Genomic DNA, 22,391 nt, shown 5'->3' on the forward strand with positions numbered 1-22,391 from the left:
TCATTTTGCAGATGGGGAAACTGAGGTCAATGGAGGAAGAATGACTTGCCCATAGCCTCACATAACTGAGTGGCAGAGGTGGAATTTGAACCCAGGTCCTCTGACACCAGAGCAAGTATTCATAAATACTACTTCTATAAGAGGCAATGCAGCTTCAGATCTGGGTTCAAGTTCTGCATCTGACCCAAATCCTGAAGTCATCTTTCTTCTGCCTGCCTCAGTTTCCTCATTTGTAGAATGGGGATAATAATTGCACCTATCCCCCAGCTGTTGTAAGCATCAAATATGAGAATATCTGTAAAGCCCTTTGCAAACCTTAAAGCATTCTAAAGTTACATTAAACATTTTATATATATATATATATATATATATTTTCTTCTATAAATTATATTACATGTTATATATTATATATCATGTAAATTATATTACATAGCACATAAATTACATTATATATAATGTAAACTACATTATATATGTATATTATACATTCTATAAATTACATTATGTATTATTATATATCATATTCTGTAAATTATATTATATATTTTATATGTACATTATATATCATGACAATTACATTCTATATCATGTAAATTACACAAGATATGTTATATGTATATTATATATTCTATAAATTACAATATATATGTTAGTATATATTATAGATTCTGTAAATTATGCTATATATTATGCATCATGTAAATGACATTATATGTTATATTTGTATTACATAGTCTATAAATTATATTATATTTGAATATATTATATAAGTTATATATATTATGTGTATATTATACATTATGTAAATGGTATATTATATATTCAGTAAATTTTATAGTCATATAAATGCTAGCCACTGTTATTGTCTTTATTTGGATTTGGTTCAACAAGGCTTTATTGTTATTGAATATTGGGGGCTCCGCCCTGGAGTAGCCAACATTTCTACAAGACATTTGTGAAGTGTTTTCTATTCCTTATCTTAATCGATTACTCAAATATCTCTGTGTGGTGGTACAGAGAGATAGATAGAGGAAAGAGAGACAGAGAGGGAGGGAGATGAGGAGAGACAGAAAAACAAAGAGAGACAGAGAGGAGAGGAAAGAGACAGACAGAAAGACTTTAGAGACACACACAGGGATAGATGAGAAGACCAAGGGAGGAGACAGAGAGAGACAGAGAAAAACAAAGTTAAAGACAGAGGTAAAGAGAGGAGAGAGGGACCAGAGAGACAGAGAGAGAGGGAGAGAGAAGAGACAGAGACACAGAGAGACATTAGAAACATATGAGGAGAGACAGACAGAAAGAAACAAAAAATGACAGAGAGGGAGGGAATTAAGGAGGGAGGGGAAGAAGATCAGGGAGGAGAGGGAGTTATTTCCAGAAAGCTAGGAAATGTAGCAATAATGGATGGTGTTGAGCCTGGAGTCAGGAAGATCTGAATTCAAATCCAGTCCCAGACACTTACTGGCTATGTGACCCTGGACAAGTCATTTAGCCTCTGTGTCAGTTTCCTCATCTGTAAAATGAGCCAGAGAAGGAAATGGCAAACCACTGGAGTATCTTTGCCCAGAAAACCTTAAATGGGGGCACAAAGAATTGGATGGGGCTGCAATGGGAGTAAACAACAAAAGGAAACCCCCTGCCAGTCTACCTGGAACGTTTTCGTGCTCATGCTTCTTCAGGTGTCTGTCCAAGTTGGTCTGTTGTCCAAAACACCGATTACACAGGTGGCATTTAAAGGGCTTCTCCTTGTTGTGGATGTTTCTTACGTGCCGCTGGAGATTGGAAGAAATGCTGAATGACCGGTCGCAGTATTTACACCTGCAAGACACATACCAAGACTCATGAGCAGAGGGGAGAGACCAGACCCCATGAAGATGGGCAAGACCTTGCGGCTAATGCTTTGAGGTGATTAGCTGGAAGGCTCCCCAGAGGCCATACATTTTTCACATTTGCCCCATGAGTGGCAAAGCATTTTGTAAAGCATTATACATATGAAAAGGAGCAGCTGGGTGGTGCAGTGGATAGAGCTCTGCACCTGGAATCAGGGAGATCTGGGTTCAAATTTGACCTCAGATTCTTCCTAGCTGTATTGTTCTGGGAAAGTCACTTCACCTCTATTTGCCTCAGTTGCCCCATCTGTAAAATGGAGATGTAATTATACCTATCTCCTATTTTTTTTAAGGATTAAATAAGATAGTATAAAGTACTTAGACACAGCCTGGCACATAGTAGGTACTACGTATGTGTTTGCTGTTATTATTGTTGTTGCTATTATTTTCTATGACTTCAGTGAAGAGAAAGCAAGAGAGTGGAATTCATCCTGCTTCTCAAAGAATAAAAAAATTTGGAAAAAGAACAAATAGCCACAAATGCTCCTGGATTGTAAAAGTCTGCCAGGATTCCCTCCCTGAGCTTCATTGCATTCATTCTGGGTGTAATGTGCTCTTCTGCAGTGTTCACGATGTCTCCTTCATTAGACTGTAAGCTCCTTGAGGGCAGGCACTTTTTTATGTCCCTCCAGCACTCAGGGACTGGAATATAATTAGTCCTTAGGAGCAGGCAGGGGCTACAGTCCCATCAAACTCCCCAGTGCCCAGGGAATGAGGCAGGGGCTTATGTGATGGAGGAGAGGTGGAGGACAGAGCTGGGATGGAATGCAGGTTTTGCTTTGGCTGAGCTCTTTGATCCAGAACTGGACAGGACAGGAAAGGCCATCCCACCTAGTTGCCTCGTCTTACCAAAGAAGCAAAGGAGGGAGGAAGAGAAGTGAGATTTCAGCCCAGGGTTTTGAATTTGTTGACTTGAGTTTTCCCTCTGCCTCTTGGTGGGAGATCCCAATCACTCAGCCGACCTGGCTTTCTCTCCTTGGACCTCCAGACCTGCTTCTCTATGGCTCACCCCACAGGGGGTCCAGTGTGTGGATACTGAGCGTTTTCCAAAGGCTCCCCAGTCTTCCCAGGGCTCAGTCATTCAGAAGGGATTTGGAAGCAGTGCTACAAGAGGCCTGAAGAGGGCAGCAATGAGCCACGCAAAAGGCTTTGAAATGAACAAGGGACCTGGGTCTCCCTGGACTCTGCCTCAGTGAGAACTCAGAGATGCAGAGTATGTAGGGTGGAGAAAGGAAGGGTCCTGAGAGACCACTGAGTCCAATTTCTTCATTTTACAGAAGGGGGAAACTGAGACCAGGGGGGAGAGGGAGGTGTGTGTGTGTGTGTGTGTGTGTGTGTGTGTGTGTGTGTGTGTGTGACTTGCCCATGGCCAGGTAGACAAAAAGTAGCAAAGTCAGAATTCAAATCCAAGTCCTCTGATTTCCACTAAAAAAGGACCACTTCTAGAGCTGAGGAAACCCAGAGATCCAGGATTCTTTTGGAAAGCCCCAGGGAAGAACTAAAATGACCCCATTTGAATCTTTGAGGCCATGTGGTCCCCTGGACTGGGTGTCAGGACTCCTGACTTCCGTAGGTTCAGCTACCAATGTGTGGATTGGGACCTCACCTATCTCATCTCAAAGTGAGGAAGGGGGGGATTCCTCATGTGCTAGTAACTCTAAAAGCCTAGGACTCCACACCTAGAAGGGTCCTAAGAGGTCCTCTAGTCTAAGCCCCTCATTTTATAGATGAGGAAACTGAAGCCCAGGAAGCTCAGGGAGGTTCCCACAGCTGGTTCCCACAGGGAGGTTCCCACAGGCAGGATTTGAATTTGCCTCCTTGTCAAACAAAGACTTCAAATGTGTTAAGGGGGCAGGAGGGTTTCCCTAGTACTAGTTCTTTGATGCTCTTCATGGATGGGATGATGGTACCTGATCATATGATGATTTCTCTTATATCAGTTAGCTCTCTGTATAATCTACATTGCCTTTGCTATGTAAGATAAGCAAGGACTGTCCCCTCCCCATTTTCAGAAGGGTAAGCTGATGGTTATATATCTTCATCAATAGATAGATAGATAGATGGATGGATGGAGGGTTGGATGGATGGATGGATGGATGGATAGAGAGAGATAGAAAGATTAGGAGAAAAAGAGAGAAAGAAAGAAAAAGAAAGAAAGAAGAAAAAGAAAAAAGATTGATGGATAGAAAGATAGACAAAAGACAGACATAGAGAGGTAAGATAGATGGATGATAGATGGATAGATAGATAGGAAGACAGACAAAAAGACAGACATAGGTAAATAAGATAGATGAAAGATGGATAGATGGATGGATAGGTAGATAGATAGATAGATAGATAGATAGATAGACAGACAGACAGATGGACAGACAGACAGAATGATAGATAGATAGATAGATAGATAGATAGATAGATAGATAGATAGATAGATAGATAGATGGAGAGATGGGGAGATGGATGGGGAGATAGATGGAGAGATGGATGGATAGATAGATAGATAGATAGAGAGATAGATAGGTAGATAGATAGATAGATAGATAGAGATAGATAGATATAGATGGATAGATAGATAAGAGAGATGGAAGGATGGATAGATAGATAGATAGATAGATAGATAGATAGATAGATGGATGGATAAATAGATAAGAGAGATGGAAGGATGGCTAGATAGATAGATAGATAGATAGATAGATAGATAGATAGATAGATAGATAGATGGAGAGATGGAGAGATGGGGAGATGGATGGGGAGATAGATGGAGAGATGGATGGAGAGATAGAAAGACAGGTAGATAGATGATAGAGGGATAGAAAAGATATAAATGTGTAGATAGAAAGATGGACAGATAGAGCTAGTTAGAGACAGGCAGGTAGACAAGCAGACAGATTAGAGGAGAACCATGTCTACAGTGTATTTTTTCTCACAATAACTCGATGAAGCTGATAGGACGAGTGATTTTGTTTGGGGAGATTTCAAGGGTGTGGGGAAATGCCTATCTATCAACTAGCAGGTATGAATGAAGCCATCACTGTTTGCCAAGCACTGTGCTAGGTGTTAGGGGATACAAAGACAAAGGGTGACACAATCTCTCTCTCTGTGGAAAGCTTACTTTCTTTAAGGAGATGTATAGTGTGTTTTACATTATAATAAGAAATCCACATATAAGTATTTGTAGTATAAATATAAAATAAATGGAAAGCAGTTTTCAAGAGAGAATACCAACAGTTGGGCTAAAAGGGGTTAAGGAAAAACTTCATGCAGCTTGATTCTTGAGCTACATATTTTTTAACTGTTACCTTCTGTATTAGAATCAATACTATAAGCATTAGTTACAAGGCAGATTGGAGGTAAGGGGTAGGCAATGGGGATGAAGTAACTTGCCCAAAGTCACATATCTAGAAAGTGTCTGAGTTCAGATTTGAATCCAGAACTTCCCATCTCTTAGCATGACTCTCTATTCACCGAGCTACTGATAGCTGCCCCAATCAATAAATTGGTTTTAAAGCCTTACCTTCCAGCTTAGAATCAATAGTGTATGTTGGTTCCAAGGTAGAAGAGCAATAAAGGTTAGGCAATGAGGGTTAAATGAGTTTCCCAGGGACACACAGGAAATATCTGAGGCTAGATTTGAACCCAGGTCCTCCTGTCTCCAGGCCTGGTCACTGAGCCACTTAGCTGCCCTTTAAGTAGAGTTCTTAATACTTACTAGGCACTTAATAAGTTTGTTGACTTGATTTAACTTAAAAAGTTAAAGGATCACTTGCAAGGAGCAAGAAGGCAAATGACTTGCCCAGGTTGACACAGATAGCATGCCTTAGAAGTAGAACCTGAACTCAGGTCTTCTGGATTCCTCTGGACAGTCTACAGACACTTAGGACACACACTGGGCTCTTCCTTTGCTGTGTCCAGCAGTCATATATAGCTCTTTGAGTAGGGGAAGAACCCTTCTCAAATTCTGCAGATCATTGGAGGAGGCATGGTCCTGGATGACTGGGGGCCTCTGGAAAGTACCCACAAATCCTTGACTTTGCTCAGTCCATCAGCAAATCTGTCTGGTGGTTTTCCTAACCCAGCAGGAATTCCCTTTGGCAGGGAGGGGTGGCTGAAGTCTGAGACTATTAGGTGCCACATGCACGCACCTTCCAGATGTGTTACAGCTGTGCCTAGGATTTGATCTCAGCAACATAAGCCCATTATTTGGGGAAGAAACAGGGAGAGCTTTATGAAACACCCTTCTGAGATGCTTATAATTTCCATGTTCCCTACTCTGAGTGTTGTTCAGTAAAGCCTAGAAAGTTTGGAGACATACAGAAGACAGACCAAGAGGGGGAGGGTGTGGGTATTACTGGAAGTCATTTTTAATCCTGAGGTCATTTTGTCCCTTTCTCTGCCTTGAAAAGCAAAGCAGAGAAAAAGGTTCTGTTCTCTCCTCAAATTTTTGCTCTGGTTTCTGATGGACATCCACCATCATTTGGAGTTTCACAAATTCCACAGACACGTCTGTTTTTTTTTTTTGCTCCTTCTCTCTCTCTCTTCCTCCTTCTCTTCCTTCTCCCCTCCCTCCTCCTGTAACACAAATTTCCCTCTCCTTCCTTCTTTCCTTCTCTCCCTCCCTTCCTCCTTCTCTCCTTCCACACTCTCTCCCCTCCTTCCCTCCCTCTTTCCTTCTCTCCCTCCCTCCCTTCCTTCCTTCCTTCCTTCCTTCCTTCCTTCCTTCCTTCCTTCCTACCTTCCTACCTTCCTTCCTCCCTCCCTCCCTCCCTCCCTCCCTCCCTCCTTCCCTTCCTTCCTTCCTTCCTTCCTTCCTTCCTTCCTTCCTTCCTTCCTTCCTTCCTTCCTTCCTTCCTTCCTTCCTTCCTTCCTTCCTTCCTTCCTTCCTTCCTCCCTCCCTCCCTCCCTCCCTCCCTCCCTTCCTTCCTTCCATTCCTTCCTTCCTTCCTTCCTTCCTTCCTTCCTTCCTTCCTTCCTTCCTTCCTTCCTTCCTTCCTTCCTTCCTTCCTTCCTTCCTTCCTTCCTTCCTTCCAATGCACAAAATAAGATACTGAGGAATATAAAGGAAACTATATTAAGGCATAATTATCAAAATATTGGGCAGCTAGATAGCACAATGGATAGAGGGCTGGGCTTGGAGTCAGGAAGACTCAAGTTCAAATCTGACCCCAGACACTTACTAGCTGTGTGACCCTGGGCAAGTCACTTAATACCCTCTTTGCCTCAGTTCCTTATTTGCAAAATGAGCTGGAAAAGGAAAGAGCAAGTGACTTTAGTAACTTTGCCAAGAAAACTGGGAATGGGGTCATGAAGAATCGGACATGCCTGAAATGACTCACCAACAACAGTCAAAACAGTAAAAGAATAAATTTATGGCACCTCTGTTAAGAATCCCTGGATTAGACTGTCTCTCCAAATCTCTAATTCTGTGATTCTTTGAACTGGCCCTTTAATGAATAAATTTGGACATTTTCAAATGGATATTCACTTTATAAATATTATTGCATTATAGTAGATAGAAAGGGAGGTGTGGTTCAAGTCTTGCCTCTGACACATAGTGGCTTTGTGACCTTAGGCAAGTCACTTAACCTCTAAGTGTTTGAGATCCCTTTCTAAGATTTTAAGCTGTAGAGAAGGTGCCGATGGGCCTCGGTAGAGGGAGTTTCCTCACATAGGAGTTCTCTATATTCATGAAATCCTAGATCTGATCCCTATTCTCATCGACTGCTCAGGCCAGGCTGAGACTTGGAAGCACTTGGAAGCAGCTGTGTGAGCTGAGGTGGCTGGGAAGTCTTTGAAAAGCTCTACCTGCTGTCTCCTGCTTAAACTATGAGCTATGGGATCCAGGGTCATATATGGGAAGTAGATCAAGGGTTTGTTCAAATAAAAATGGGAAACAGAGGGACTTGTGAAAGGCACTCTATCTCATGTCTCTGGGGTCAGAAGGAGGAGGGAAGAGGGAGCCTGTATTAAATTTGGCCTCCAAGGGCCCAGATCCTGCATCTCTCCTGGTTTTAATCTAAATAAATGACCCAGGCAGAGACGTTGACTTAAAATTTAGGGGAGCAGCGAACAGAGGGGCTGCTGGGAAGTCTGACTTTTCAGGCAGCTGGGATTTGCTTTGTGAATCGACTGACAAATGGCTAGTGGAATTTATTGTGGAGCAGTCGAAAATAATACAGCACTAGACTCCAAAAGCTAATAAGCCAGAGCAAACAGTGAATAGCAATGAGGTCTAACAGAAGGACTTTTAGAAGGACCTTGGAAGAATCAGGGACATCCCCAAAGAATAGCTCCAGAAAACCAGGAGGCTCTTTCAAAAGAGCGGGAGCAGGTAAAGAGGGACGGTGCCCACCACAGGTGTTAACAAAGGTCACCAGTAGGGAGGCTGGTCTGGGCCACTTAGAGCCAAGGGACTGATCCTGGTGGCTTCATGCTGGTTCCAAGAGGATGAGATGAGAATGACTGTAGAAGGGCAGAGAAGGAGGGAAGGATTTCTAAAAGGAAAAGAGAAAGGAGAAAGAAAGATTGAGGGAAGGAGAGAGAGAAATGGGGAGGAAGGGAAGGAAGAAGAGAGAAAAAAGGGAGCAAAGAAGAAAGAGTAGAAGGGGGAATATATACATAATAATAAAAATGGAATAGTAGTATTACCACTAATAGCTAAGTTTATGTACATCTTCTAGTGCCAAACACTGTGTTAAGTGTTTTACAAATATCCTCTCTTCAAATCTGGCTTCAGACACTTCCTAGTTATGTGACCCTAGGCAAGTCACTTAACCCTGATTGCCTAGCCCTTACTACTCTTCTGCCTTGGAAAGGATACTCAGTATCAATTCTTTTTAAAACTCTCATCTTCCATCTTGGAATGAATACTGTGTATTGGTACCAGGGCAGAAGAGCGGTAAGGGGTAGACAATGGGGGTTAAGTGACTTGCCCAGGGTCACACCGATAGGAAGTATCTGAGACCAGATTTGAACCTAGGATCTCCCATCTCTAGGCCTGGCTCTCAATCCATTGAGCCACCTGGCTGCTTTCCCACCCCTTCAGTATCAATTCTAAGACAGAAGGTAAGGATTAAAAAAAATCTAACAAATGAAAATCTTCTTTCATTTCATCCTCACAGTTCTGGGAGTTTGATGCTATTATTACCCCCATTTTACAGATAAGGAAACTGAGTCAAACAGGCACAATGACTTGCTCAGGGTCACACAGCTAGAAAGTATCTGGAGCTAGATTTGAAATCAGGTTTTCCTTATTACAAACCTAGTGCTCTATCTACTGAACCATCTAGCTGCCCTGAAAAATAATGACAATGATAATATTACCAGTAGCTCCTATCTCTATAGCTTTATTCATTCATTCATTCATTCATTCATTCATTCATTCATTCATTCATTCATTCATTCATTCATTCATTTATCTGTTTATTCATTCATTCATTTATTTATTTATCTGTTTATTCATTCATTCACTTATTTATTTATACATTCATTCATCTATCTATTTATTTATTTGTTCATTCATTCATTCATTTATTTGTTTATTTATTCATTTATCTATCTATTTATTTGTTCATTCATTCATTAATTTATTTGCTTGTTCATTTATTTATTTATGTATTTATTTTTAAGCCGTTACCATCTTGGAATCGATACTGTGGATTGACTCCAAGGCAGAAGAGTGGTAAGAGTTAGGCAATGGAGTTTAAGTGACTTGCCCAGGGTCACACAGCTGGGAAGTGTCTGATGTCACATTTGAACCCAGGACCTCCCTTCTCTAGGCTTGGTTCTCCATCCACAGAGCTACCCAGCTGCCCCTGTATAGCTTTTTAATAACAGCAAAGTGTTTTGTACATACTCATTTGAATCGCACAACATCACCCCCCTTTGGGTAGGTGTTATTGTTTCATTCTTTATTTTAGAGATGAGAAAACAGAGGTCAGAGAATTTTAATGACACACTGATGGCCAAATTGCTAGTTAATTTTGGAAGGGGGGACTTGCAACTTACTACCTGTGTGACCTTGGGCATGTCATTTAACTGCTCAGTTTCCTTCTCTGTAAAATGAGAGTACTGGAGTAAATTATTCCTTTTTTTAAAAAACCCTTCCCTTCCCTCTTGGAATCAATACTGGGTATTGGTTCCAAGGCAGAAGAGCAGTAAGGGCTAGGCAATGTGAGTTAAGTGACTTGCCCAGGGTCACACAGCTGGGAAGTATCTGAGGGCATATTTGAACCCAGGACCTCCTATCTCTAGGCCTGGCTCTCAATCCACTGAGCTACCCAGTTGCCCCCTGTAAATGATTTCTAAGGACCCTCTAAGCTCCAGGTCTAGGATCCTCTCTGGGTCTCAGATTCCTCACATGTAAAATGAAGGGGATAGACTTGATGGCCCCCAAGGTTCCCTTCTAGCTCCATCTCTGATCTAAGCCTAAGGAAAAATAAAGAAGGGAGAAAGAGAGAGCCAAAAAGGAAAGCACCTGCGCTGTTACCAAGGTAGGATACATGAATACCAAAGCCGACCAATAGGAATACCATTTCAAAGTGGCCATCCACAGATTTGAGCCCCATGTTAAATGCCAACTCTGCTGGGAAGTTTTAGCTTAATGAAGACAACAGGGCCAGGGATTCTGAAGGGAAATAAAAGAAAAACAAACCCCAAACAGATGCCAAGGTGAAGCCCATCCGCAGATATGGAATCGCCGGCAGATCAAGCCAACAGTCTGCCTGAGCTTCTCTGTAAAAAAGCAATAACCATAGCACCTTTCCTTCTAAGGGTTATTGTGGGCAACCACATAGTGGATAGGTCTGGAGATGGGAAGATTCATCTTTCTGACTTCAAATCCAGTCTTAGCCACTTATTAGCTGGGTGACCCTAGGCAAGTAACTTCACCCGTTTGGCCTCAGTTTCCTCATCTGTAAAATGAGTTTGAGAAGGAAATAGCAAACCATTTCATCATCTTTGCCAAGAAAACCCCAACTGAGGTCACCAAGAGTTGGACAAGACTGAAAACAACTAAACTCCAGGGCTATTGGGAAGCTCTAGTGGGAAAAAGTGTCAGATTTTTTACTTCACAGACTTTAAAACTACATAGAGGGGGGAGCTTTTTTTTTTCTATTTGAAACATATGCAGGAACATTTTGTCATCATCTTTAGCAAGAAATTTAAAAAGAGGTAGTTCAAATGTTACTGAGCCTGACTACTTAGGCAAGATGTGGTAGCTTCCTGATAAAATATATTCCCTGGTCCCGCTTTCTTTTCCCCTTGCATTACAGTAGAAGGACTGGATCTCAACATATGGGATTTATAACAAATACTGAATTTGTTTGCAGTCAGAGGTTCTGGGTTCAAATTCTAACTTAGCTCCCTGAACTTTGGTGGTTATATAATTCTTTGAACAATATCCATTTAATAAGGGACCTATAGTTGCCAAGAACTGCACTGATCACCAGAGACACAAACAAATCAGTTCCTGCCCTCAAGGAGCATTCATTCCATTAGCAAAACCAACATGTATACACATAGATTGATACACAATAATTCAATTTATATCTACAGTTGTAACTCTATATGAACTATATTAGGGAAAATTATATATCCTATTGGAAAAAATAATCTAGGTAGATCCATGATAATAAATATATATATGGCACTTTGCCTACCATAGGTTTATATCAGTGCTAGCTATCATCATTATTAATAATATTATTAATACTAATAAACTAATTCTAAAAATAAATACTAATAAAGGAAATTTAGCAGAGTACTAGAAGTTCAGTTAATTGACAAGCATTTATTAAACAGATTCTTGTTGTTTAGTCATGTCTGGCTTTCTGTGACAAAACTTGGAGTTTTCTTTGCAAAGATCCCTGCATAGTTTGTCATTTCCTTCTCCAACAGATGAGGAAACTGAGGCAAACCAGTTGTGCCTGACTTTTCATGGCCCCATTTGGGATTTTCTTTGCAAAGATCTTGGAGTGGTTTACCATTTCCTTCTACATCTCCTTTTACAGATGAGGAAACTGAGGTAAACCTGTCGTGTCTGACTTTTCGTGGCCCCATTTGGGATTTTCTTTGCAAAGATCCTGGAGTGGTTTGCTATTTCCTTCTCTAGCTCATTTTACAGATGAGGAAACTGAGGTAAATCTGTTGTGTCTGACTTTTTATGTCCCTATTTGGAGTATTATTGGTAAGGATACTGGAGTAGTTTGCCATTTCCTTCTTGATAGAGGAGGAAACTGAGTCAAACAGGGTGAAGTGACTTGCCTAGGGTCACCCAGTTAATAAGTGTCTGAGGCCTGATTTGAAGTCAGAAAGACTAATCTTCCTGATTCCAAGCCCACTGCTCCATTCATTGCACCATCAGCCCTGCCCATTATTAAGCAGATAGAAATGTAGTCATTTGGGAGGAGGCCAGGGTTTCTGAGAGCCGGAAAAGATGGGGAGGGAGGATATTCTCAGCACACACTGAAATTTAGGATTTGAATTCAGATCCTTTCTAATTCCAAGTTCAATGTTCTTTCCGTTATCTCCCAAGATTCTCAGACAAGGCCAGGATTTGCAAAAAGCAAAAACACAAACCTGAAAAACTTTCCAAACAATTATAGTATCCTAAGTTGGATGTCACAATTTGGAGAGAGGAAAAGAAATCAATGATAATTAAATTCTTCTAGAAACAAGGTTCCTGGCTCTCTTGGGGGCTATTTCAGCTAAACACTATCCAGAAGTCAGCTCTCTATTACAGGAAAAACACACAGCTCATTTTCTGGGAGAAGAACAGACCAAATCAATCTTTTCTTCCTAACCTTTGTTTAGCTGGATGTCACCCTCTTTTGGAGGCGGGGGGGAGCCTGAACAAATGATTGGTGAATAATTGGGAGTTTTCGTTGATCATGGGAGGGCAAGAGTGAGGATTGTAGCAATCTGGCTAGACATATTGTGGGCCACATGCATACATTTCACAGGGAGAAGAGAGGAGTGTTTGTGAGGGCCGAGATTCACCAGCCATACCAGGCACCCCCAGCACAATTTAACCTTTCCCCCAAGGTACTGGGGGCCAGATGTCTTAATTCAATTAGCATGCAAATCAACTAATCGCCAAGCATTTATTAAGTGGATTCTGGACCAGGCAGTGGGCTAAGGTCTGCAGATCCAAGATACAAAGATGAAAGTGAACCAGCCCCTGTCTCACTGAATTTGGCATCAGAGGACCTTGGGGCCACATCCCAGACTGGTCACTTATTCCCTAGGTGACCTTGATCAAATCGTGTTCTTTCTTTGAACCTCAGTTCCTCATCTATAAAATGAGAACACTGGGAGGCAGCTAGGTGGCTCAGTGGATAGGGAGATAGGCCTGCAGATGGGAGATCCTGTGAAGACTGGATTTAGCTCTCCCCTGATTATAACAATGAAGATACTTAGCTCTTCCTTTATTGTAAAGATAAAATTGTAACCCCCTGATTGTAACAATGAAGGTACTTAGCTCTTCCTTTATAGTGAAGTTAGAATTCTAATCCACAATCTATTTTTAGATTTTAATCTACAAAAAGGTGATGACTCAGTACTTTAAGTACATCTACCCATTTTAACCACAAAAGGTGTTAAGTAACTACAAAAGGTGAACTTACCAAAAAAAGGTGTTAAGTAACCCCAAAAGATATAATCTAACCAAAGAAGGTGAGAACTAAAGAGTAGAAAGTCCTGGAGAAAAGCATCTGCTGTGATTGGTAGATGTGAAATTTAGGGGAGATGAAACAAGAGAAAAAGATTCTTTAAAAAGAGGATGAAAGGCCAGAAGAGATATATATTCAATTCAAATTTCGAATTGGACAAAGGATCTCTGACTCAGAGTTAGACTCAGAGGAGGGACTGGAGGCAGACACTTGAGGAGCAACTGGAAGATAGACACCCAGACTTCTCTTCATTTAGATGGTCATCCTTGGTGAGTGAAAGGCTGACTTAGTGACCCCGCCTTTCTGGAGGTGTGAAGTCTCCAGGAAAGGCCGATCCTCTTGAGACTCTCTTCCCCTGGCTGGGGCTTAGAAATTTGTAACTGGTTCAGAGGAAGCCAGAATTTTCACTCCTCTCTGTCTGTCTGTCTGTCTGTCTGTCTGTCTGTCTGTCTGTCTCTCTCTCTCTCTCTCTCTCTCTCTGTCTGTCTGTCTCTCTCTCTCTGTCTGTCTCTCTGTCTCTGTCTCTGTCTCTGTCTCTCTCTCTCTCTGTCTCTCTGTCTCTCTCCTTAATATCTTCCCTCTATTGTAAATAAACTACCATAAATTCATTTTACTTTAGTAATTCATTTGGGATTTAGAAAATTAATCCCTGGGGACCACCTATTAAATATTCAGAGTTCAACCACAATTAAATCTAACAGTCCTTGGTTCAAATATAACCTCAGACATTTCCTTTCTGTTTGATCCTGGGCAAGTGTCACAACCCCAATTGCCTAGCTCTTCCTACTCTAATACTTAGTAATGATTCTTTAAAAAAAAACAAAACCTTTACCTTCCATATTGGAATCAATACTATGTATTGGTTCCAAGACAGAATAGTGGGGCAATGGGGTTAAGTGATTTGTCCAGGGTCACATGGCTAGGAAGTATCTGAGGTCAGATTTGAACCCAGGACCTCCTGTCTCTAGACCTGGCTCTCAATCCACTGAGTCATCCAGCTGCCCCCACTTAGTAATGATTATAAGAGTAGTAATGAGTCTAAGACAGAAGGTGAGGGATTAAAAATAATAATAAGATCCCTTTCAGTTCTAAGTATATGGTTCTCAAAGATGGGTGATGGGTTGCTATGATCAAAAAATCTATCACCAAGTGACTGCTGTTCTTTATTGGTGTTTCAGTCATGTTTAACTCTTTATGATACTGTTTGGGGGTTCTCTTGGCAAAGAAATTGGAGTGGTTTGCCATATCCTTCTCAAGCTCATTTGACAGGTAAGAAAATGGAGGCAAATCAGTTGTGTCTGATTCTTTGTGACCCCATTTGGTGTTTTCTTGGCAGAGATATTGGAGTGGTTTGCAAATTCCTTTTCCAACTCATTTTACAGAAGAGGAAACTGAGGCAGACAGAGGTTAAGTGACTTGCCCAGCTAGTAAATATCTGAGGATGGATTTGAACTTAGGTCTTTCTTGAGCCAGGTCTGGTGCCCTATCCAATGAGCTACCTAGCTTTCCCCACCAAGTGGCTTGCCTTCTGTGATGAGCATCTCTGTCCTTAGCCCAACCAATCTTGAGATATCTTGGACACTTGTGCCAGGATTCTACCTAGAAGCTTTTATTAGGATTTTACTATCAGGGAGGGATCCAGGTACAGTAAAAGAACATGTTAGATTGATAGGCAAAGGACCTGGGTTCAATTCTTGACACATTACCTTAGTGACTACGGGAAGGGAAGTAAGCATCTCTTTCTGCCACTTCCTTCCCCAAATGAAAGAGTAGATCTCCAAGGTCTTTCTGCTCTGAATCTAATATCTGATGACTCTTTGAAGTCACCTGGTGCTAAAAAGCTCCCCCTCCTCAGACAAGAAATCACCATCTCAGCAGAGGCTTTTAGTGAAAAATGCTCTAAGTCAAAGGACTGAATTTAACTGGGAAATTGCAATCCTTGTAGGTAGAGGCTTAATCTGGCCACACATGGAACCTACATTCTGCAGGCAAAAGCAAACAAATTGTATCAGATCCCCCCACAAAAATAGCTGCCTGTCTCCCTGGCTTCTTTGCAGAGGTGGCAGATCCGGGTATTGAACAGCTGTATAATGTTAGACTTTTACAATGCATTGGCTACTTTTGTTGAACTGTTTTCTCCCTCTTTTTCATTCTGTGCTAGAAGGCATGGGTCTCTGGGAGAGGGAATGAATGAATGAGGAAGGCTCACATGGGGGCATGTAAGTCATTGAAAAACAAACACCACCAAAATTTAATTAAAATTAAAAAAGTAACGAGACCTTTTAGGAGCCAGAAAACTCCTTACCTGTAGGGCTGCTCCCCGGTATGTGTTCGAAGGTGTCTAGTGAGATTTGCTGATCGCGGGAAGATCTTACCACAGTACCTGGGGGAATGAACACGCCACCACCTTTAGACTCCCTGAATACCGTAAAACCCAATCCATGTAAGCTCTGACAAGGTTCTTTTGATGTGGCCTTTCCCAAGGATCCCATTTCCAAAAATGAAATGAGCTTATCCGCCCATGGAGGGGACCATTGGTACAGATAATCCCCAATAGCCAATAATCCTCAAATGTTTTCCAGATGGATTAAAAATGCATTATATGATTTCTCCACTGCCCCCCCCCCAAGATCTCTCTTCGTAATCCTTATTAGCTCAGGCTAGATCAGTGACCACAATGGACCACTTGGGGAATATTATTCTACTTCAAGATGTCCTCACCCCAGCCAAAAGTCACCCTCCTAAACCCCTCAAGCTACTTAGGAAGTGGTGAAGGAGACACAAAGCAGCAGTTGGGGGATTCTGTGGCGTTCCGCAATTCTTTAATTTCATTAGAACCATAACTAGGGTGGGACAACTGGGACTTTGCACCAAGGGCATTTAAAGGGCACAGACAATATTTTCAGTCCCATAGCAACATAGAAACAACTGGTCTACTCCATACCCTAACTCCTTTCCCTGGCCACCATTCCTTTATATAGGCTGGCTCCCTCATTAGAATGGAAGCTTCTTTGGCCTCAGACACTTCCCAGCTGTGTGACCCTGGGCAAGTCACTTAACCCCAGTTGCATAGCCCTTACCACTCTTCTGCCTTGGAACCAATACCCAGTATTGATTCTAAGATGGAAGATAAGGGTTACAAAAAAAGAATAGAAGCTTCTTGAGGCCAAGGAATGTAATACTTTTGCATTTGTTTTTCTATTACTTAGTGCATCAAAAGCACTTGATGAATGCTTTTCATTCCCAGGTGGACTCTCTGGATTCTCTTTCTTGGTATTACAGGGTCTCTGCCTGCTGGGATAAATTTAAGGGGGGAGTTTGGGCCAGGTCCCAAGTATATTTTTTGCTGCCTTTGCTGGGTATCAAAGTGATGAGATCTTTTTGTATCAAATAAGGAAAATAGGAGGAGAATGGGATACCAACTTCCTGGGGTTGGTTAATCAGCAGTAGAGGAAATAATGATGTAATAAACAACTCAAACTATCTGCCAATGATTGGTGGGAAGATGGAGGGGTGCCTTGACCTCCATTTTTTTGGGTAGTTATTTTTTCTGGATGTCCATTATTAGACAATCCTGCTTCTGACCCTGGAAGCACTGAGCGTAAACAGGGACCACATTCTCTGAACACCTCGGCAGTAGTGTCATAATGGGGACCTTGGAAGGCAATGGTTAGCCCCTGGCCCCAGATAATCCATCTATGGATGACCGAGAGCTCATGCAACAGTCTTCAATTGCAAAGATTTTAGAGTTGAAAACTGACATCAAGAATTCTGCTCAACCCCCAAAGATACTAGAGAATACACGTTAAATACTTCTAAAAAATGCTGCTGCCAGGAAAATTGGAGAATTGGTCTCCCAACCCTTTCCCCTTCTGTTGGATGCCCAATGACTTGGCCAACACGAAAGTTACCTGCACGTGTAACGTTCCTTGCCCTTCCGAAGGATGGGGTCTGACAGCGTTGGGGGTGGGGACCTGAAACTGAAGGGGTGGTGGGGGAGGGGTTGCAGGGAGCTTCCGGTGTCCGTCTTCATGCCTGCAAAGCCCTCCAGCTTCTCCGTCATGGTTTCAATGGCTGACATCTGCTCTCACACAAGAAAGAAATGATGTTAGGGAGAAGGCAGCCAGGTAGCCTGGGCTGGCCAGCTGAAAAGAAGACAAATCCCCGGGTTCAAATTCCACCTTGAGTACTCACTAGCTGTGGGACCATGAACAAAATTCCTGAACCTCAGTTTCCTCATCTATAAAATGGGAATAATAATAACACCTATATATCTTTCTCAGAGGTGAGACTCAGAGGAGTTAATTCTGGAGGATGCTTTGAAGATAAAGTATTACATATATGCCAGTTGTTAGTATTTGAATCACAATGCTTTCTTAGTATTCCAAATTTATAAAGCATTTCCTTCTTCCCTCCCTCCCTTCTTCCTTCTTTCCTTCTTTCTTCCTTCTTTCCTCCCTCCCTCTCTCCCTCCCTTCCTCCCTCCTTCCTTCCTTTCTTCCTTCCTTCCTCCCTCCCTCCCTCCCTCCCTCCTTCCTTCCTTCCTTCCTTCCTTCCTTCCTTCCTTCCTTCCTTCCTTCCTTCCTTCCTTCCTTCCTTCCTTCCTTCCTTCCTTCTTTCCTTCCTTCCTTCCTTCCTTCCTTCCTTCCTTCCTTCCTTCCTTCCTTCCTTCCTTCCTTCCTTCCTTCCTTCCTTCCTTCCTTCCTTCCTCCCTCCCTCCCTCCCTCCCTCCCTTCTTTCCTTTCTCACTTCCTTTCCTAATGATAAATTGAGTGTTTTGGTGCTTGTTGAATATAATTTATTTGTTCAATTGAATCAAATCTAACCTTTCCAGACCTTAGTTTTTTCATCTGCAAAAGGAGGAAATTGTACTAGATTACCTCTGAGGTTTCTGATAACTCTAAATCTATTCAATCAATAGTCACTGATGAAGTACACACTCTGTGCCAGGCACCAGGATGAGTGCTAGGGATAGAAGAGCAAGAAGGAAATAATCCCCATTCCCAAGAGATCCCATGGCCCAATGCTTATCTCCCTGACAAGGACATAATCTTCCCAACGTGAGAAGGAGCCCTATGATGAATGCATATCAATCTTATTTTTCCTCCAGGCTCCCATAGGACCAGCACATGGTAGAGAGGTTTCATGTCAGGGAGCCTGGATGACCTCTAAGGTCCAGTGTGAAGACTGGATGGTTCTAGTAGGTGCTCAGAAAGTCAGAGCATCTTAGAGACATAGAGCTGGAGTAGATCTCAGAGGGCATCTTGTTTGATCCTTTTGTTTTACCAGGGAAGAAACTGAGGACCAAAAGAGTTAGTGATTCACCAAGATCACAAAGGCAGCAGGTAGGCGAGTCAGAATCTGAACCCAGGTTCTCTGATGTCAAACACAGGGCTCTTACTACTAAATCAGGCTACTCTAACCCCATTTTACAGAGCAAGAAATTGAGGTCGAGAGGGAGTTGTTAGAATCGCAGATCTAGAGATGAAAGGCTCTTCAGGAGGCATCCAGTCAAAATCCTTTATTTTACAGATGGAGAAACTGAGGCCCAGAAAGATTAAGTGACTTGTCCCAAGTCATAGGGGTAGTAGATAGCAGAGACAGGATTTAAACTGAGGTCCTCAAACACCAAATTCCGTGCTCATCCCACTCTACCACCCTTCCTTCCTTAAGCTGAAGCTACACATAAAACTCTTAGCTCACACATTTCAATTTAGCCCTCCTCACCAATTTTCTACAACTGTTCTTCTTTGTTATAAAGGAGGGCTCATTTGGGTTGGGGGTGGTGATATATATCCAGACATGATATAAGAACAACAAAAATACTGCTAAAGCTCATCTGACCAAAAAAAAAAAGGATCACAATTGTCAATCACTAGAAAATAAGCGACGGAGGCTTGACAACCATTCTAGGTTTCTTTTCTTTTTTCTCTTAACAAATATATTATTGATTTATTTTTAACTTTTTTTTGAGTTCTGAATTCTTTCCCTGTCTCAAACCCATCCCTACCCATTGAGAAGGCAAGTAACAGAATATAAATTATACATGTGAAATCATACAAAACATATTTTCATATCAGTCATGTTGTAAAAATAAAGCAAGAATAATAAAGTGAGAAAATTATATTTCTTTTACTTTTTTCTAAACCCTTTCCTTCTGTCTTAGAATCAATACTAAGTATTGGTTCTAAGGCAGAAGAACAGAAAGGACTAGGAAACTGAGGCTAAGTGACTTTCCCAGAGTCACACAGCTAGGAAGTATCTGTGGCCGCATTTGAACCCAGGACCTCCCAGCTCTAGATTTGGTTCTCAATCCACTGAAACACCTGGGTATCTCCAAAAACATTGATATTTCAATCAGTTCTCTCTTTGGAGATGGATAGCATTTTTCATCATGGGTCTTTTGGAATTGTCTTATCATTGTATTAAACAGACTAAGTCTTTCACAGTTTGACAATTACTCTAAACAAAATGAAAAAGGCTCAGAAGAGGGGCAGCTAGGTGGCTAAGTGGATAGAGAAACAGGTCTAGAGTCCGAAGGACTTGGGTTCAAATCTGTCCTCAGACACTCCCTAGCTGTGTGAATCTGGACAAGTCACTTAACCCTACTTGCCTAATCTTTACCACTTTTCTGCTTTGGAACTGAACAAAGGTCACAGATATTAAAAAATGAAGGCTGAGAGAGGAGGGAAAAAAAGTGTTGCTACTCTTTTGCCTTGACCTAAATCCTTTCTTTTGGAGATCAAGGCTCCTTATTTGAGGGATATACAGTAAGAAGCACTTAGCCCCCATCACTCAAAAAGGTTATTTCATCAATGGTGACCAAGCCCTTGGCTCTAGCTGCCCATCACCTAACAAAACACAGGCACTCAGGTGCCTTTTTCAGAACACCTGGAGGTAGATTTTATTGTTCCTGGTGCCACCCACACTTAGTCAGAGACAGCAGCTGGCAGGGAGGCTGAGGGGCTTTTAAATATTCTAAGCAGAGGCCACAGGCTCTCCTGGGGATAGAGGCATGTTTTGCTATTTAGGGAACCAATGACTGGTTATAATTTTAAAACACTGTTGAAGAGAAGGAGGAAGGAGGAGGAAGAAAAGGCAAAAAAAGAAAATCAGGAGGAAGGAAGGAGGATGAAGAATTGAAGACAGGGAAGGAAAGATGGAGAAGAAAGAATAAGGGAAAAAAGATAGAGGAAGAAAAGTAACAGATAAGGGAGGGAGAAGAAGAAGGAAGAAGAGAAGAAAGAAGGATGAAACAGGAGAGAGTTAAGGGGAAGGAGGAAGGAGAGGAAGAATAAGATAAGGAGGGAGGAGGAAATCAAAGAGAGATGTTAGTGGGTCATGGTTGGGCCTGTCTCTAATTGAGCCTGGTACCTGGCTAGGCTCTTGTTGGGAGGTGCATCTGGAACAGATGATGCTGGGCATTGTCCTTTCCCAGTGACTCCCATGAGCCGCGCTCCATCGTGGATTCTCCTTTCATCTGAACTCAAGCTTCTTTCTCTCTAAAAATGAAGAGCTCAAACTAGGTGGTCTCAAAGTTCACCTTCAATCTCAATCATCTCTCCTTGGGCCTGTCCAATCTAAGTCAATAAATACGTATTTAAATCCTCTTTGTGAAGATGGAGTATAGGCAGCAACCCAGCTGAACTCTCTCAACATTTCCTTTCAAATAACTTTACAGTGGAGGGGAAAATGGAGAGGGTGATAGACAATGTTTGGACCTCACTCATCAGAATTGGTTCAAAGAGGGAAGAATACACACACACATACACACTCAGTTGGGTATAGAAATCTATCTGAGTCAATAGAGAAATAGGAAGGAAAGGGGTAAGAGGAATGGAGAGGGGATCGTAAAAGGGAATGTGGTTGAAGGGAAGCAATAGTCAAAAGTAAAACAGACTTTTGAAGAGGGATAGGATAGAAAGAGAGAGAAGTATAAACAAGAAAATAAGATGAAAGGAAATATACAGTTAATAATCATGACTGTGAATCTGAATGGGATGAATTCACCCATAAAATGGAAGCATATAGCAATATGTTGTTTACACGAGACATATTTGAAAAAGAAAGACACATACAGATTTAAGATGAAAGGCTGGAGCAGTTGCTATTATACTTCAGCTGAAGTAAAAAAGGCAGGGGGTAGCAAACAGGATATCAGAGAAATCAAAAACAAAAATAGACTTAATTCAAAGAAATAAATAGTTGGGGAAGCTACATTTTGTTAAAAGGTACCATAAAGAGAAAAAATATGTTTTGCATGATAACACATGTATAATCCAGATCAAATCACCTGCCAGTACCAGAAGGGAGAAGGAAGAGAGGGAGGGAAATAAGTTCGACCATTTAAGTTAGGAAAACTTGGGTAGAAATTTGTTATTACATGTAATTGGTAAAAATAAATAAATAAAAATTAACATAGACAATGAAGTAATATAAACATTTTTTACAGACTTCTCTGATAAAGGCTTAATTCCTCTAATATAGAGGGAACTGAGTCAAATTTGTAAAACTAATTCATTCTCCAACTGATAAATGACCAAAGGATATGAATAGGTAGCTTTTGGAAGAAAAAATCAAGCCTATCTATAGTCATATAAAAATGCTCTAACTTGCTATTGATTAGAGAAAGGCAGATAAAACAATTCTGGATTGCCACTTCATGCCTATCAGAAATGACAAACTCTGGAAGGGATGAAGGAATTTAGGTACACTAGTGAACTGTTGGTGAAGTCATGAACTGGTTCAACCATTCTGGAGAACAATTTGGAACTATCCTCAAAGAGCTTTAAAACTGTGCCTACTCTACGATCCAGCAATGCTGCTATTAGATTGA

General features: G+C 41.5%; 1 protein-coding gene across 1 annotated transcript in view; it reads right to left on the minus strand.

Moving 5' to 3' along the window:
* PRDM16 (PR/SET domain 16) overlaps positions 1–22,391 on the minus strand; it is an 86,056-nt gene that overhangs the window by 20,789 nt on the left and 42,876 nt on the right. The window contains exons 8-10 of the mRNA XM_056826201.1: positions 17,467–17,636; positions 15,861–15,938; positions 1,652–1,821 (exon numbers count right to left, since the gene is read on the minus strand). Of these exons, the coding sequence (XP_056682179.1) occupies positions 1,652–1,821; positions 15,861–15,938; positions 17,467–17,636 (418 nt within the window). The remainder of the gene's footprint in view (positions 1–1,651; positions 1,822–15,860; positions 15,939–17,466; positions 17,637–22,391) is intronic.

Source organism: Monodelphis domestica, chromosome 4 (genome assembly GCF_027887165.1).
Source record: "Monodelphis domestica isolate mMonDom1 chromosome 4, mMonDom1.pri, whole genome shotgun sequence".
Classification (NCBI taxonomy): domain Eukaryota; kingdom Metazoa; phylum Chordata; class Mammalia; order Didelphimorphia; family Didelphidae; genus Monodelphis; species Monodelphis domestica.